The sequence below is a fragment of the Ochotona princeps genome, chromosome 18 (assembly GCF_030435755.1).
Source record: "Ochotona princeps isolate mOchPri1 chromosome 18, mOchPri1.hap1, whole genome shotgun sequence".
NCBI classification, from domain to species: domain Eukaryota; kingdom Metazoa; phylum Chordata; class Mammalia; order Lagomorpha; family Ochotonidae; genus Ochotona; species Ochotona princeps.
The window spans coordinates 48,859,936-48,877,532 of record NC_080849.1 but is presented as its reverse complement, the minus strand read 5'-3'; the positions used below and the strand labels follow the sequence as shown (position 1 = coordinate 48,877,532).

The 17,597-nt window shown below is 48.9% G+C and overlaps 1 protein-coding gene across 1 annotated transcript in view; it reads right to left on the bottom strand.

The window, feature by feature from the left end:
* MTCL1 (microtubule crosslinking factor 1) overlaps positions 1–17,597 on the bottom strand; it is a 123,234-nt gene that overhangs the window by 28,174 nt on the left and 77,463 nt on the right. Inside the window, exons 7-8 of the mRNA XM_058676908.1 lie at positions 6,802–7,032; positions 5,518–5,715 (exon numbers count right to left, since the gene is read on the bottom strand). Coding sequence (XP_058532891.1) covers positions 5,518–5,715; positions 6,802–7,032 — 429 coding nt within the window. The remainder of the gene's footprint in view (positions 1–5,517; positions 5,716–6,801; positions 7,033–17,597) is intronic.

Below are 17,597 nucleotides of genomic sequence, written 5' to 3'. Positions count from 1 at the left end.
ATCAAAGACACATTTAACTTTTCAATCGTTTGGAGGATCAGTTGGTTGGTTTTCCAGCCACGGAACAGGATGAAAAGACTCCCTTATTTCTTTTTCTTTAGTCTACAAGCATTTTCGCTTTTCTAAGCCACGTCTCTGGGGTGAGGTTTAAAATAATGCTAAAACTGAGATGAGGGACTTGACTGTGCCATGTCAAACTTTATCTAACAGGTTCAAAGTTGACCTTCAACAAATCAGACTGCTACTGAAGCGCATGCAAAATATTACTCAGTGTAAATGTAGCTTCCAGACAAGGTAGCAAAAAGGCCAAAGATACCTGTGATGAGATGCCAGCTGTCTTTTGGAATCATGCTGGCCTGTGACTGACTCAGTGGCAGGACTGGGGCAGGACTGTGTGCGCCTCGGTGCACGTGTACGGCACCGCACCCAGGAGCTGTTTTCTGAGTAAGGACGACCACAAAGACATAATGAAGAGGAAATGCTTCAGTCATGAGCACTGGACCGGTCCCTTTCACAAGCTGTCGAGCTGCAGAATCTAAACAATACACCATGGTACGATGGGTAAAATGGACATACAAAAATGATCTAGATCCTAGAGGAGAATTTTCTTCTTTGGGAAAAAAAGGTCCAGGGGGCCAGCGTGGTGGCACAGCTGCCCGCGACGGGGACACCTCTGGATGGAGTGTCCATCTGAGTTCCAGTGACTCGGCTTTTCATCCAGCTCCCTGCTAACACTCCTGGGAAGGCAGCAGATGATGCAAGTGCCTGGGTCTCTGCCACCCATGTGGGACATCCGGATGCAATACCTGGTCTGGGCTTCAGCCTGGCCTCGATCAGACTGATTTGGGGAGTGAATCTGTGTACAGTCACTCTAATGACTCCCCTGCACTCTTTCTCTCTCTCCGTCTAGACATTTTAAAGAGAAAAAAAAAAAAGTGGGTGATTCAGTTACAACTCTCAGGCAAAGCTGTTCATTCTGGAAATTTCCAAAAAATCTGCAACTTGAGCCAAGCAGAAAGATGGGCAGCCTGGACAACCAGAGATCTTGAGTCTACCTGGGTGACTCAGACAGCAGGAAGTCCATGAGCCACTGGCTCTCAGTGAGGAGGAGGAAAGCTGGCTGTTAGAACAGCCCCAGGGGGGCACTTAATACTGCAGGTGCTCTCAAAGACAGAGGTTCAGAGAAGAAGAGGCAAGGGCCTGGGCTGGTGACTTTTTAGTGACTAGCAACAAGGGAAGAAAGACCTAAAGACAAATCAGAAACAATTCCTTTAGCTCTTGCTAGCAATTTTACACGGGGTTCTGAAGAATCTACGCTCAGTTGTTTTAATAAAGAGCATTATGCTGCATCCTTAAATGAAAAAATAACTTCACTTATAATAAACTAAGCCAGTGCTGGGAAGACCAGCTGTTGGAACCCTGCAGGGCTGTAATTCCAGCATCATTAATCACCACGTGTTACAAAGTCTTGGCTTTCAGAACTACTAATAAGTCTAAAATGCACAGACAGCCTCAGGACTGCCGGTCTCACCTGCCTGACTCAGTGGCAAGTGTCGTGTGGCAGGAGCTACACGACCCACTGTGGCGCCTGCACAACCTCTGCCTTTCCCCACGGCTGGCTGAGCTCAAGTGCTTGGGTCACTGGGTCACTGCCACGAGATCTTTGTGCGACACTTTCGGCAAACAGAGAACAACTGCAGAGCCAATGAGCGCCCGACCTGACGCCTTTTCACAGGCTGTTCCCAAGGTTGCTTCAGAATGAGTCATTTTTGTAAACCTCTCTAGATGTGATAAATGTTGCTGACCGCTCCCGTGCTCAACCGTGAGAAATGTGCAATACAGCACAAAGAGACAATCTGACAAATGTCCCTTACCCGTTTCTCCCTGGGAATGCCGTTCGGCCTCATTTCCCATGCTGATTATCACCTGTGAGGTTCACGGAGGGGCTGAAGAGAGGCCTGGCTCTGCACAGGGGCTCTGGGAGACATGTGCGCTGGATCTTGTGTCCAGGCCGGATAGCTAACTCATGCCTCTGGCAGACATGTGACTCTTCCAATGGAGAACACTCCCGTTCAGTGTACCAGCTGTTGCTTACAGTAGAGCCCGTTAATTTTCCAGCCTCGGAAGGCTGGCACTATGCACATGGCACTTTGTTTAACTGCTGCGGATGGCTGGGCTCTTAAAACCCAGGCCTAATGGTGAGTGTCTGCAGCGGGCCCCGTCAACTCATGAGCTTCTACCCCATGTGCCTATCTCCACTTTGAAGGGTAAATGCTACCAATCAGTATCACATGGACGCAAAAACAGAAAGCATTAAGGCAGGAGGAGTAACAGGTGCCGGCTAAGTGACAGCAGCATATCCCACTGCATGGCAACGTTCTCCATGACCGTTGTTAGACAACCAAATAGAAGACTGTTTTTTCCCTCCCTTCTCTAAAGCACTTGGATGTGGGTGTGGGGTGCTCCTTGGAGACTGTGGTCCCCCATGCAGCAGGTTATAAAGTGCCAACCAAGAAGTCCACTGCAAATGCTTCAGAAGGTTCATGGTGAACCTCTCCTCTAAAAATTAAACCAGTAGATTTGAAAGTATCATATTGAATAGTCACATTTTCGTTTTTAGCCACATCATTGCTTCACAACCAAAAATCTCCCCCCATGGACTCTGCCCTAAGGACACACTTTCTCTTCTAAGGATGGCGAGGCAAGGGCCCTCTGACAGGGTCAGCTCCTTCGGGAAGCTGAGGGCAGAAGGGTGCACATGAAAGACAACCATTTAGATGTGACAATCTGTTGTCCACATAAACAGAGGGAAAGCAGTTGTGGAGACCTGGACCTCCTCTTAGCCGCGTTCAGAACATCACTGCTTCTGCTCATTGGAATCTCAGCCCCAACTCCAAGGACAACCTGGGCCCTGAGCTAAGGGTGCCTGGGAGCAGGAGGAGCAACAGCTGTGGGGGGCTGACCTGCAGGGAGTGCCCAAATGCCTGAGGTGGCGTGGCTGTGGCCACGCCCAGGATCCAGAGCCAGAGAAAACTGGCCTCCCAGCCTCAGGGGTTTGGGAGGGGGTAATGGCAGGGAGGGGGTGCTGTGGGCTTGCCTGCAGGAGCCTCCAGAAAGCCAAAGGCTTGGAAAGGGCTCAAAAGTTTGGAAGCCAGGAATCCAGGGTCCTAATCAGGTTCTCAACTTTGCACTTGAACCACAATTGACGCTTTATGCAAAAAAACAAATACTTCGGGTTTTATCAGTAGTATCTTTTGGTTTTCTAAGCAGCATCTATTTCTGTAGCACTTGGCAACATCAAGAATTAATTCATAATATTGGAATCTCACTTTACATGTGCCTTAGTTTTATTCAAAGTGTCAGCATATATTTATATTTCGAGCACGATGTATGTGTCACGTGAGCCAAAGAGAGTCTGAAATGCTACATACATTTTTGGGGATTTTAAACAAAATGTGGCTTCTTCTTTCTCTTTATAATAGATAATTATGACATGAGGATGCTTCAAAAAGTTTGCAGAAAGTGAGATTAAAACATAACTCTCTTGGCATAATGACTTATGAAATTCAGGTATATAAGAAAGATCCGACAAGCTCACAGAAGAAGCATGCTGTTAAAAATATATATAAATGCAGTTCAGGCCCGGTGTGTTGTGGCCTAGTGGCTAAAGTCCTTGCCTTGAATGTGCTGGGATCCCATATGGTCAGCGGTTCTAATCCTGGCTTCACTTCCCATCCAGCTCCCTGCTTGTGACCTGGGAAAGCAGTAGAGGATGGCTGAAACCCTTGGGACCCTGTACCCACGTGGGAGACCTGGAAGAGCTCCTGGCTCTTGGCTTTGGATCGACACAGTACAGGCTATTGCTGATACTTGGGGAGTGAATCATTGGACAGAAGGTCTTTCTCTGTCTCTCCTCCTCTCTGTATATCTGACTGTCCAATAAAAATAAATAAATCTGGGCCTGGTGGCGTGGCCTAGCGGCTAACGTCCTCGCCTTCAAAGCCCCGGGATCCCATATGGGTGCCGGTTCTAATCCCGGCAGCTCCACTTCCCATCCAGCTCCCTGTTTGTGGCCTGGGAAAGCAGTCGAGGACGGCCCAAAGCTTTGGGACCCTGCACCTGCGTGGGAGACCTGGAAGAGGTTCCTGGTTCCTGGCTTCGGATCGGCGCATACCGGCCCGTTGCGGCTCACTTGGGGAGTGAATCATCGGATGGAAGATCTTCCTCTCTGTCTTTCCTCCTCTCTGTATATCCGGCTTTCCGATAATAATAAAAAATCTTTAAATAAATAAATAAATATTTAAATATATATGTACACATGTACATGCAGTTCAAATATTTTTTGTACCAACATCTTCCAATTTTATTTTTCCATAAATGTTCTGAAGTAGCCCCAAATATGCTGCTAAGCTCCTTATTTGACCATGATCATAGCATCAGATTCACTATTTCTCTCTTTCTTAGCAGAATGGTCACTTTTAAAAGCACAAAGACGACGCCGTAGAACAAATACATAAAATTTTCTCTCTGGAGTAAAATTAGTAGCTCCAAAGGGGACCCATTCAGTCTGCTCTTCATATGATTCTTATTGTAGGGGCAAGGCAAATGAACGACATAAACAGAATTACATTGAAAAGACACAACACACTTGGGGCCAATGCTAAGCCATAACAAGTTAGTTTCCGGCTGCTGCACCAGCAACCCATATGGGCACTGGTTCAAGTCCCAGCTGCTCTGCTTTCAATCCAGCTCCCTGAGAATGCACTGAAAAAAGCAGCAGAGGAAGGCCCAAGTGCTTGGACTCCTAAACCCGCGTGGGAGACCTGGAAGAAGCTTCTGGTCTCAGACTGCTCCAGGTCTATCCATTGGTGCCATTTGGGGGGCGAACCAGATGATGGAAGATCTTGCTCACTTTCTCTTAAGTCTATCTTTCAAATGAATTAATAAATTAAAGAGAGACAAAAAGATGAAAAGAGGAGGGCCCGGCAGCGTGGCCTAGCGCCTAAAGTCCTCGCCTTGAACACGCTGGGATCCCATATGGGCGCCGGTTCTAATCCTGGCAGCCCCACTTCCCATCCAGCTCCCTGCTTGTGGCCTGGGAAAGCAGTCAAGGACGGCCCAAAGCCTTGTGGGACCCTGCACCCGTGTGGGAGACCCAGAACAGGTTCCAGGTTCCCGGCTTCGGATTGGCACAGCACCGGCATTCGCGCTCACTTGGAGAGTGAAACATCGGACAGAATATCTTCCTCTGTCTCTCCTCCTCTCTGTATATCTGACTTTGTAATAAAAATAAATAAATCTTTTAAAAAAAGAGGAAAGAAGAAGGAAGGAAGAAAAAAGGAAAGAAAGAAAGAAAGAAAGAAAGAAAGAAAACCATTTCCAACAGAATTCCAATGTCACACACAGCAACAGGTAGCCCAGCCAGGTGCAGAGTTTTTCTGCTACCTAGAACACCACACTTGGAATACAAGGATTCAAACGTGGCTCAGGCAAGACAATGGGCATCTCGGCACCCACCTGTTTGTGTACCTGTGCCCCATCCACTGTCTGCAGCCTCAATCCGTGCTCGCCATTCTGTCCTGGAGCGTGTAGGGGGAGCTCCCCCACAGGAAAGTCACACCCTCGGTCGTCATCATCCAGGTCTGGTCCATCCACCTGGTGATTCCCTTGGAGTTCAACGTCACTGAGTCCAGGGAAGGTCTCTGGATGGTCACCCTGAAAACAGCAAAAGGTGATCACAGCTTTTCCTACACCACTTCGCCAACAACCCAGTTTAAACTCTTGGATGATAACGATCTTCTTAGAGGCTTATCAAGTGCTCTCTCAGCCCTGTCCCAAAATATGCTCATTTGGGCCCTTTGGCCCATTAGCACTTCCTTCATTGAAACACCACAGAAGGCCACCCCACATATTAGAATACGAACGAGAAATGCACTGGATTAGGTCTGTCATAGCTATGGTTCTACAAGTCAGAAGATACCCTGGTTTCTCTCCAGATCATATAAATCTTCCGCCTTTTACAAGTCAGAGGAACTCTAGTACTCTGACCAACAGGACACCTCGCCACTAGGTCAACACTCCACTGAATGTCGGCTCACCAAGTCATCGGCACTTGGAAGCTGAATTGATTTTTGAAGACTTTCTTCACGGTGAGGTCAGACCTCACAGGATGCCTGAAAACTGAATACACTGTTGACTAGACTAAAGACTCCTGGTGCCCTGTAGCAGCTGGTAAATAGCAAGGCTGTGGACAACCAGGCCAGGAGCAGCCTGTGGAACTGGGGGGAGGGTCACCCTGACTTCAGCAAAAGGCAACCAATCACAAAGCAAGCAGCTTTGCTCCATGGTGTCCCAAATCCGGGAACTCAGATGCAAGCGGAAGAACAGACACATTTCAGAGGTGGCCTCGCGCCCCATCTGAAACTTGACGCTGAGAAACCCACGGGGGCAGCAGTGGAAGTGGAAGGAGGAAGGGACATTTTAGGAGCAGCTTTCACAAACCAGCACAGAATGAGATGATTTCCACGGTGAGAACTTGAATGAATGAAGCAATCAGCAACAAGCAGACAGCCACCACAGACCAAGATGTCCTTCAGCCAAGTCCAGGAGGACCCGTTGGCTTCACATACAGTGGACAAGCCACGGCATTCCTGTTGCTTGGATTAAAACGGACCAAATGATTTAAAATAATGCTGGGTGATTTACTGTGTTGGAGAGTGAGGGGGTGGCACTGTTGCGGGTGGGAGGGAGGGATGCCAAAATTGGAACATGCAAGTCCAGTGGGCCTACAGCTGGCAGTACCTCAGTGCAATCGGCTCCTTCCTCCTCCATCTGCTTTCCTTGCCGCCAGTGCTTCAGCAGCCACCGGAGCTTCACGTAGAAGAGGAAGATGTTCTGCTTCAGGGAGCACAGCTCCTGCTGCATCAGATTCTTCTCATCACACCAGGTGCGCTCATGGAAGCTGTTCTGCAGAGCCAGGCCGTGCATTTCCAGTTCTTTCCACCGCAAGGCATACAGGTGCTCCTCCTCCACCTTGAATGGAACCAGAGTGTGTGAGGAGCAGCCACTCCCAAAGCCACCCAGACCAATCCGACAGTCTCTGCTGTATCACGGGGAGGAGGCGGGATGTGGGTGTGCAACACTGAAACCCTCACACATTTAGGGACTTGGTGACTGGAGAGGTCGACTGTTAAACAAACCTAGCGGGTTCTGGGGCTCAGGAACAAGCAATATTTTAAAGGAAGGGCCTGTGATCATCTTTCACTGTCAGGTTGCTCAAGCTATTTTGAGGTCTTTCAGGAAATCTGTTTCTTGCGTATCTGATGGATGGTTCTAGTCGACTTGGGTGCCATTTTGTAGACTCCATTTCCCCACTATTACTCCTAGAATCAACATTCAAAAGCCCATAGGAAAAGAGGTAGACATGTTTCCAAGTTACTTCCAAGGCCTCCATAGCCCCAGCAGAGAAAGAGCAGAGAATGGATGCATTTGGTCTAGGAGGAATTTTTTCTGAGTGTGCTCAGCTGCACACAGCAGGCAAGCCAACAGGAAAGCATTAACGTGGTTCCACACTCAAGGCTTAACATTCCTACCAGATAAGCATCTCCCCTGGGGAAATGTATCTTCTGGGGGAAAATGTCTTATATCTCAACACTGAGTTCCTGTTTGCATATTCTGGTTTTTAAATTTTTTTATTTGAGACGCAAAGACAGAAAGCAAGTTATCATCCATTTGGGGAGTGAGAGAGACCTGGGAGGGAAATAGTGGGCTCCGCCCTCTTGGGTTACCACTGCCACGGGAGGGCACGAAAACTAGGACAGGGGCTGGAGTGGCTAGACAGAGAGGCACTCAACAACCTCCATGAGGGCTGGTTAGATGGAACTAAGCTTCATTATCCATCAACATGTACAAGAGCCAAATGGGATGTGGGACAGACTGGACTAGTCTACATATTGGCAAACCAGGGTAGGGGGCAGGCCTGGTGGGGGTTATTATGGGTCGCTCTGACTGGGTCGCAGCTCCCAATGGTTTATGGGAGGGCCGAGTATGTGCTGGGCAGAACCAGGATGGACTGCAAAACCCATTGGTTCCAGTGGAAGTTGGGACTGAAAACAGAACCAATTCAGCAATTGCAACCACCAGCTGATTGGAGCGATGGACTGTGCCGGGCCCTGTACTTGCTACTACATACAAGAATCTGGTCTGGGAACACCTCAAAGTTTCTTTGGGGAATTTCCCCAATTGAAATGGCGGACTCAGAACCCTAGCCAAGAAAAGAGAAGACAGAACAGGTCAATCAACTACCTCAGCTATATGTTGGCAGCAAAATATTGGACAAATGGAGACTCTATGATGGACTATGTCAATCAGTGGATTCTTCAATGACCTCATTGTGCTTGGAGTGGCGAGATTGGCAGCAATTCATAACTGGTGAACTATCAAAACCACTTGAGCAAGAACCTCGGAGCATGCCCCACATCCGGGACTTGGGGTGGGTGGGAGACTGGGTGGGGCTTTTCCCTCAGTATTCCCGTTACCTCAGGCATATGATGGAAATAATATGGAAATAGTAGTCTTACCCACTTTCTTGTAGCCCTTGAACCTTTTTACCCTAATTAATTATGTAAAGATTGTCAAAAATATAATAAAAAACGAAAAAAAAAAAAACCAAAAACCAAATCATCCATTTCGGTTCACTCTCAAATGTCCATGAGCAGAACTGAAGCTGGGAGCCAGAAACGCAATCTTCTGAGCCATCATCACCTCCCAAGGTGTGCGTTAGCAGGAAGCTGGATCCAAGAGCAGAGTGCCTGATACACTGATATGGGCGATGAGGGTTTCACCTGCTGGCCAAATGCCTTCCTTATATTTCTGCTTTTTGAACACTGACAGTCAATACTAAGCAAAAGGATAGAAATCAAACCTTACTTTACAGATAAAGGCTACAGATATCAGCTATATGGTATCTAATACGACATGTAGGATCAAAGCCCTATGTGCCCCAGCTAGGAGGGTTAGAATGCCAGCCTTATCACGGCCAGCTGTCCTCTCCTAATTTAACACTCTCTCCTATGCCAAAAGCTGAGGCGGCTATTTTTCTTCTTCAAGTACCAGATTAACTTTCAGGGGCCGTGGGTCAGGGCTACGGCTGCAGGGGTTGACAGCAGGACCCCCAGTGTGTTGCAGGCCAGGAAGGCGCAGGAGGCAGCTCTGTGCCATGAATCACATGGCCAGTGTGATACACTAATCTCTCATGTCCTTCTAAACAGTGGCCACTATCCATGACACCACATCCCACATCTTCAGGCTATTTCAGCCCCTGACTGTTCCACTTCTGATCCAGCTTTCTGCTAACGCACCTGGGAGAGCTGAGGGAAGTTGGCCGAACGACTTGGGTCCCTGACACCCACGTGGGAGACACAGATGGAGTTCTGGGCTCCTGGTTTTGCCCTGGTCCAGCCCTGGTTACAGTGGCCTTTGGGGGGAATTAATCAGTGCATGGAAGAGTTGCCTCTGCATTTCAAATTAAATAAATAACTAATAGATAGAACAGGAAATGGTGGACAGAGCTAGAGAGCGTTCAGCTTTCCCTCCTCCCCGGCACTCCCAGGCTAGGGGTGTTCCTCCATCTGCAGCACTTGCCCCCAGGCCTTCTAGTGACGCTCCATGACACCAAGTGCTTCCGCATCTCAGAGCCTACTCTTCTGTCCTATGGGAAGGTGGGGACACCTTCCCTTCAACAGGCCTGGAAGATTGTCCCTGCTTTTCACTACAAACACTTTTATGGCAAAGTAAGTACCAGACGCATGTGGGGACCATTGTTTATTCTGCTGTCAGTAAAGTCTTTGCTGCAATACCAAAGACTCCATTTAAATATTACTTAGCAATGTATATTTCAAGTAATGAAACTACTTTCCTTTGGTAATGATATGTGAAATCTGACCTATAAATGGCTCATTTAAGAAGGGGCTGTGCACTTCCCGGGAGAGGTTGGCAGGGGAAAATACGGACCTTGGCATTCAGCTGAGGCCTCCCTAAGTTGCAAGATGCAAAATGCAGTCCCTTGATCAGTCAACTTGGTCATGGGACAAGATGGGTGCATAATTTTGCATAGAACATGCATCCTAAACGTCGTGGTATTCTGATCAAGAGCATTTGTTTTGTCTTAAGGCTACTGCTTCTTTCAAGGACAAACACAAGGAGGCTGGCACAGCTACAGTAGTTCCAAACCCATGTATTTAATTACAACTTAATTACATGTGGAGTGGCAGGGAGACCTGGGGCCTGGACTGCCTGCATCTGCTTATCTCCTTTATAGGAACTCTCGGGAAAAGGGTAAATTAGCCACTAACAGGTTATCCTAAAATAACCAGAAGTAAATCAGGTCACAGCTCATTAGAGGCAGGGTTTAGAAGGCAGACTAACTTCCTATGTGTTCAAGCTGTGGCCCGTACTCTACCGAGACGCTGTGGGCTGATGTTGCTGCGGGTTTGAGTCTGTTACGTGGAAGGCCTGCCTGAGACCAACATGCAAGAACAGACACCGTCCCTTATCCACAGCTTCAGTGACCCATGGTCCATCACAGTCCAAAAGCTACCACACGGAAAATTTGAGAAGCAATTCTTACAAGTTTTCATTTCTATTATAGAATATTGCTACAACTGCTCCATCATTAGCAGTGGTGATTAACTCCTTGCTGTGGCTCACTTAGGAACTATTGCCCAGAGGGACCTCTGTGGTCCCAGGAGAGGCAGAGCTGGTGTCCCCACTCTGCATTCGCCGTCTGGATTCTGTTTGCAAAAGTCTCTGTCTCCCCTTGATGCAGCCTGGCCACCTGCGCAGGATGACCCTGTAGCTCTTCCGCTCAGGTGAAAGCAGGGACGGGGACGGAGCTACTAGCTGGCATGAGACCATCGCCAGAGGGGACAACGCAGGACACCTGCACACGCCAGGGACACAGCTCATGCCAGCTGCAGAAGTGCAGTGATTCGGTGGCAACCCCTCCCACTCATCCTGGGAATCCAGGCTCACAGGTACCCACACTACCTGCTAATAGACAACCACACTTCCCTTCCTCTCTCACCAAGAAAAGGAATACAGGGCCCTGGCACCTGGACTGGGGGCACTACAATCTTTTTTTTTTTTTTAAAGATTTATTTATTGTATTACAAAGTCAGATATACAGAGAGGAGGAGAGACAGAGAGGCAGATCCTCTGTCCGATGATTCACTCCCCAAGTGAGCCGCAACGGCCGGTGCGCGCCGATCCAAAGCCGGGAACCAGGAACCTCCTCCGGGTCTCCCATGCGGGTGCAGGGTCCCAAAGCATTGGGCCGTCCTCGACTGCCTTCCCAGGCCACAAGCAGGGAGCTGGATGGGAAGTGGAGCAGCCGGCATTAGAACCGGCGCCCATATGAGATCCCGGGGCGTTCAAGGTGAGGACTTAAGCCGTTAGGCCACACCGCCGGGCCCGGGGGCACTATAATCTTAAGGTTCTGATCGCCCTTGGACTCTAGTCACACTGCAAGTTGGGTGCTCCTGAGTGAAAGTGACAGCCCAATTGGAAAATGCATCTGGGAGGGGATAGTATTGGCTGCTACACAGGGGATTTGAGAGAAAATTAGGGTCACTGGGTATGGCCAACTCTGGGATACAAATCTGGAAGAAGTTAAAATTCATCCAGTGGGTCTGGCACAATGGCCCAGTGGCTAAATCCTCACCTTGCATGCCACAGCGGTGCCAGTTCATGTTCCCAACTGCTGGCTCCCTGCTTGTGACCTGGGAAAGCAGTAGAGGATGGCTGAAAGCCATGGGACCCTGCACACACATGGGAAACCCAGAAGCTCCCAACTCCTGGTTGGCTCAGCTCTGGCCATTGCGGCCACTTGGTGGATGAACCAGTGCATGGAAGATTTGTCCCTCTCTATCTCCTTCTCTCTGCGAATCTCATCTGCTTTTCCAGTAGAATAAAGTTAAGAAAAAAAAAAAACGAACTTCATCCAACTTCAGAGACACACAAGAACTGAGAACATCAAATGCTTCCTTAACTTGCTAGTTGTTGATGATTATAGTTTTAACTTGCATTACAAAGTGTTTGGAGTCTCTGAAAAGCGGCATTTCTCTGCATGCTTAATTATTTCAGTGACTGAGTCCTCATTTCCACAAGTCCAACCTAGTCACCGTTTAACCCTGTGTGGTCTTTCGTGATGGTGCTTTCCTCCTTCATGGAGCAGACACTGCGTGCTGTGCGATAACCCCTCAGCTGCTGTGGAGTTGAATCCTGCTGTGCCAGAGATCTGACTCTCACTAGATAAGGACACGCCTTGCATTAGGCATCAGTGTGACAGTCCCCTCCCTGGGTCGATCCTGACCCTATGGAAGGGGTCCCATGGAGCTCCTCCTCCTGGCTCTTGCTTCTCTTTGGGAGCAGTAAGCAGATGTGTCTTCTGCTCCCTAATTTCTTTCCCTGCCAAGGTGGGGCCTAAGACTCTGTTTCCTATTCCCTTGAAGCCACAGCACTGACTTCTGATCACCAATCCTTGTGGCAAGCATCTCCCCCACTCTCCCACCTAAGAGGCCAGTTCTTCATTCTGATATCAGCCCCAAACCTTGAGGATTTCTCTACCTACCCAGAGAATTCAGCTTGTATTTAAAAGGACGTTTTATATTTCATTTCACAAATACTATCTGAGCACCTAGCGCAAGAGCAAATGCTGTCCAGACACTGGGTGACCAGCAGTGAATAAAGAAGCCCAACACTCAACTCCGCTCCCACCCTCAGCCATCACTGCTTGTTTGCTTTTTAGGTGTAATTACTCTGATAAAGTGTAAAACCTCTCCAAACTTTAATACATCTAGCAGCTAAAAGCTTTATGTTATTACACATTAAAATGGACTTCCTAATCAAGCGTACCGTTTAGGACAAGCAAGGATCTATTCAATGGGACTAGTATTCTGGTGGTCCCCTTGGACACTAGCTGAAGTCCCAGCTGCTTCACTTCTGATGGAGCAACCTGCTGATGTAGCCAGGGAAACTAGAAGAGAACCTGGAGTACTTATACCCCTGCCACCACGTGAGAGGCTCAGATGTAGTTCTGGGCTCTTGGCTTAGCCTAGAGGGACTACTGACTGATGCTGTCGTCTGGGAAATGAAACAGCAGAGGGAAGATCTCACTTTCTCTACACATAAATGTACCTTTTATTTACTTCCTACACAGGTTGAACATTCTTTAAATCTGAAATGCTTTAGAAGCGTTTCAGATGCTGGTGCTTTAAACAAGTGTCTGGAATATTTGCCACATATATAGTAAGATATCGTGGGGATGCGCCCAAATCTAAACATAAAATTTGTTTCCTATTTGCCTCACACATGTAACCTGAAAGCAATTTTTGTAGAACATTGTAAATAATGTTGTGCATGAAATAAGTTTCATGGTGTGAAATTTTGCCTTCATGGCAACCATTTCAGTGATTACAACTTTGGCACACTTTGGGCTTTTGGATTAAGGATGCTCAACTTGTACTGCAATGAACTATTTTATTTGGTTTCCTCTTAAAAGATCTGTGTGAAGCGAATGCACAAGCCTCACACTTCAGCAGTGTTTGCTTGTGCCTCTTTGGAAGGTTGCTGGAAGAGGACCCTGGGGTGGCGACTGGCACCTCTGGGGCCAGGACTGATCCCTGGAGGCTCTGAGCCCTCCCTGCAGCCTGCCACCTGGACAGCGGCCACAGCTGGGCTTCCCTTCTGTGCCCCCTTTCTGCTAAGGAACACCAAGATCTCCAAACCACGAGTGCTGTGAGCTGGGATGCTGACATCACTCCGGTGTTGCCGGAACAAGATACAAGCATGTGATGGCCCAAGTTTCAGTCTAAAAGGATCTGTTGGGCACACAATGGAAGATGCTTTCCTGTGATTCATTTCCTCTAACACCAAGTCCCTCAAAGTTTAATTCCAAAACCTATCCTTTGCTCCCTTACTGTACATCAGGTTCATGTTGAACTGTCTACTAAGGCATCTTGTATACCCAACACCATGCTCATGTGTTTCCAAAGCTGCAGGGACACTGATCTTGACCACCCCTCCCCCGTGTTAGCATTGAGTGCCCACCTGCGTCTCCCCACCTCCCCAAGTGCCCTTCGCAGTGAGACACACGAGCTGCACGAACATTCCAAGATGGTAGCTTATCAACTGCTTTGCGCACTCAGGATGATGACTCTGGGATCTCAAGGAACCACGAGGTGAATGCTCCCAGTTAGCGTTATAATGCGCGACCAGGCCACCTCTATTACCATTATTTCATTTTTGGTGAGTTTCATTCTGTCCTGGCCAGTGTGGCTCTCAGGTCTTTGCAAAGCAGAGTTTGAGATCAGCACATGTGTACAAATACTTGGCATGCAGCCTGATGGGGTTCTATTGTGACTGGTATTTCACAGCTGAGGCATAAGGGACAAGTGAGTCGTGTGCTTGGTTGATTAAAGGATGAAAGAAGGGGCTAGGGAGACTTCTGATGGAGAAACTCAATCCTCTGGGCCCAGGCCTGGTTTTGCTCCTATGTGAAATCTGACCAGAGTCCACGCTCTCCCACTTCTCATGCGGGACTATTTTTAAGGTCCCTCTTGCATTCCAAACTGAATATTCCATATGCTGTTCTCTTGAGAACAAATGTGAATCTGTCAGCAAGCTGAATGGGAACCACAGAGAGTCAGGCACCATCCAGGCACCATGCAAGCCCCTCGCTCATGGCAATGGGGACAAACAGGTGGCAGGCAGGGACACCTATGCTTCCAAAGTTGGCTTAGGTGGGGTGTGTTTCTTGACGAGCTTTTGTGTGGTTGTGTGGATGTGCTGGTGGCCACTCACGGGTTCTGACTTTTGTTCTGTCCAGCTGCGGTTTCCCTTAAGAACGCAGGGATTGGCTATACCATTCCATTCTTCCCCCAGGTTTAGCAAATTGTGACACGGAGCAGTAGGCCTCCTACATGACAGGGCTTTGCTGTCTGCTGAGCAAAGCTATCACCTGTGAGAATGGACCTTCTTTTCCCACTCCTCCTTGCTGTTCTCACTGCTGGCAATGGTGCTATTTGTAATCGTAGTAATTTTTTTAGACTGGCCAAAACACCCTCCTCTACCAAAATAAGAACTAGTTTTTTTTTTTTTTTTTTTTTTTGCTTTCCCCAGATGTGAAAATCCACAAACTGGAGACACTTTGTCTGCTCTAGAAACTTCTTTCTTCTTTATGCTGCTAGGAGGAGAGGTACTCGATGTTCAGTCAGTGTGAGAACAAAATGAGTGGTTACTGAAAGGGAGCACAGAGAATCGCACGCACTGTGGCTGGCTGTGCACTTGACGTCTTCTGGATGGATGTGTTTGTCTTCCCCCTAGGGACTGAAGCTTGCGCAGCTCTTCCAAGGGGCAGTCTCTCCGGCTGCCCTGCTGACCAGGGAAGCTTGTGCCCCTGCTGGAAAACAACGCTCTCTGTACCTCTCCTTTCACAGCTGACGGTTTTATCTTTTTTCTGGCTTAGCAAGAAAACACACAGAATTGACTGTGGCTTAGCCAATTAAGCTGGCCTTAGGCATTTCAGGAGTTTCAACCTGCTCTACTTCTGAGAGAGTTCCTCTCTGCTAAGGAACCTGGGAAAGCAGTGGACCAAAATCCTTGGTCCTCTTCACCCACACGGGAGCCCCAGAGGAAGCTCCTGGCTCCTGGAATTAGCCTGCCCCAGCTCCAGCTGTTATGGCCAAAACTGAATCTTAAACACACACACACACACACATCACACAAAATTAATGGAAACTGGACAGATGCTCAAGAATGCGATTCCAGCTGAGGCACGGATGCCAGGGTGCAGCTACCTAGGAACTACGTTCAGAAAACATGACAGAGGGGTGACAGAGCTTCCTCGTAGCTGCAGCCCCAGCCTTGCTTACCAGGTCTCATCTTTTACTTTGTTAGAAACAAGAGAATCTGCTGGAATGTCTGTCCTTCCTAGCCGAGCCATGCTGTTTGGTGACCCTAGGCTGCCACACAGCACCAACTAAGTGCTAAACTCCTCTCTTACAGGGGCTTGGTGTCTCCTAATACTCAGCTTGGTTCAGCCAAGTGGGCTTCTGTCTGGTTTCAGAAGCTGTGCAACGCATTTGGGAACCCTGATCACGGCCTCAGACTTGAGTGAGAACTTAGGGAGAGTCCAGGAAGCGTGCAGCACCAAGCAAGGCTTCATGTCACCCACCCTGAATGCTGAGCACCTCATGGGAGAGGAGAGACTGCCGTGTGCAGCAAGAGCTGTGGTTCTGGGCCAGCACTGAGAAAGCAAGAAATGGCTATAGCACACAGGAACTCCAGCATCACGATGAGGAAGCTGACTGCTCCCTACTTTGCTTGTACGATGGCTCATTTACTTTCAGAGTCTTCTGGACACAACCGCATGAAGCAGGCAGGCAGTATGTGTTACTGCCTTTACAGATGAGGAAACAGAGGCCAGGGGACCTGCTTGAGAAACTGGGCTAGGAATGGACGCAGCTGGGTAAGAGCCCTGGCTGGAAGCTGATGCCAAGCTGGCTTCCAACGCGACAGCATGGCCCTGCTAGAAACAGCTTCATGGTGCAGTGCAACCTGAGGTTGGGAAATGTATTCTGCTGAGGCTTCCACTGTGGGGAGCGCCCAGTCCAGCTGTTTGAAGGGGCGGTCAGTGTGGGGCTGCGGCTGCCCAAGCAGCCAGAATTCTCATCAGAGTAAGAGTCTGTGTGGCAGACACTTCCTGTTGTGAGCCCCAGTACATCATACATACTGAACTCATGGAGAGAATGGGAATTGCCCAGATACCTAGCTATGCAGCTTGACTTCTGGTACGAATCCAGGGAACATCCACATATTGACAGTGATGGAACTGCACTGAGGTTGAGCTGATACTGTAACACCTGTCTGATCCAATGTCCACAGACAGTGTTCAGGCAAATGGCGAATGCTGGCTGTGGGCACTATGACTGGGAGGGCCTGGGGCTCCCTGCACCAGCCACTAAGGGTGCCCGGCATCCGCACATGTGTACCCTGTGGCATGCAGATGGCATGGTCCACTAGGGTGTGTACCTGGCTCAGGTGGGCCTGACCTCCCCAGGCTCAAAGAGGGTGACAGGACTGCCAAGGGTATTCTCTTAAAATCTGTTGTTTTCAGTGTGGCTTCCTGGAGGTGGTTTCCACATTCACAAGCAACAGACTCCCCTTCTGCAAAGCTGAGCCAGCCAGGTCTGGACTGGGTGAGGCAGCAGCCCTGCCACAGCCCCTCCAGTGAGCAGACCTGTGGTTTCACCTCAGGCTCGGGCAATGTCCACCTGCATGCAGCTGTTGGCTTCACCTGCTCATCATCCAGCCCGACTTTCTGCTGAGCTAGCTGCCGCTGATTCGCAGGGTTACAGAGCCCAGCTCATCTCCAGTAAGGTGAGGAGATTCTTCCTGGATAGAGTGTGTGTGACTCCAGCACTGCAAACAGCCTGGGTGGGTCAAGTGGCATCACAGGACTGAGTGAGAAAGGCACCTGCCACATTAGGCACATGGGTTACCATGGCAACTGCGACTACACAGGCAGAGGACTTCCTTGA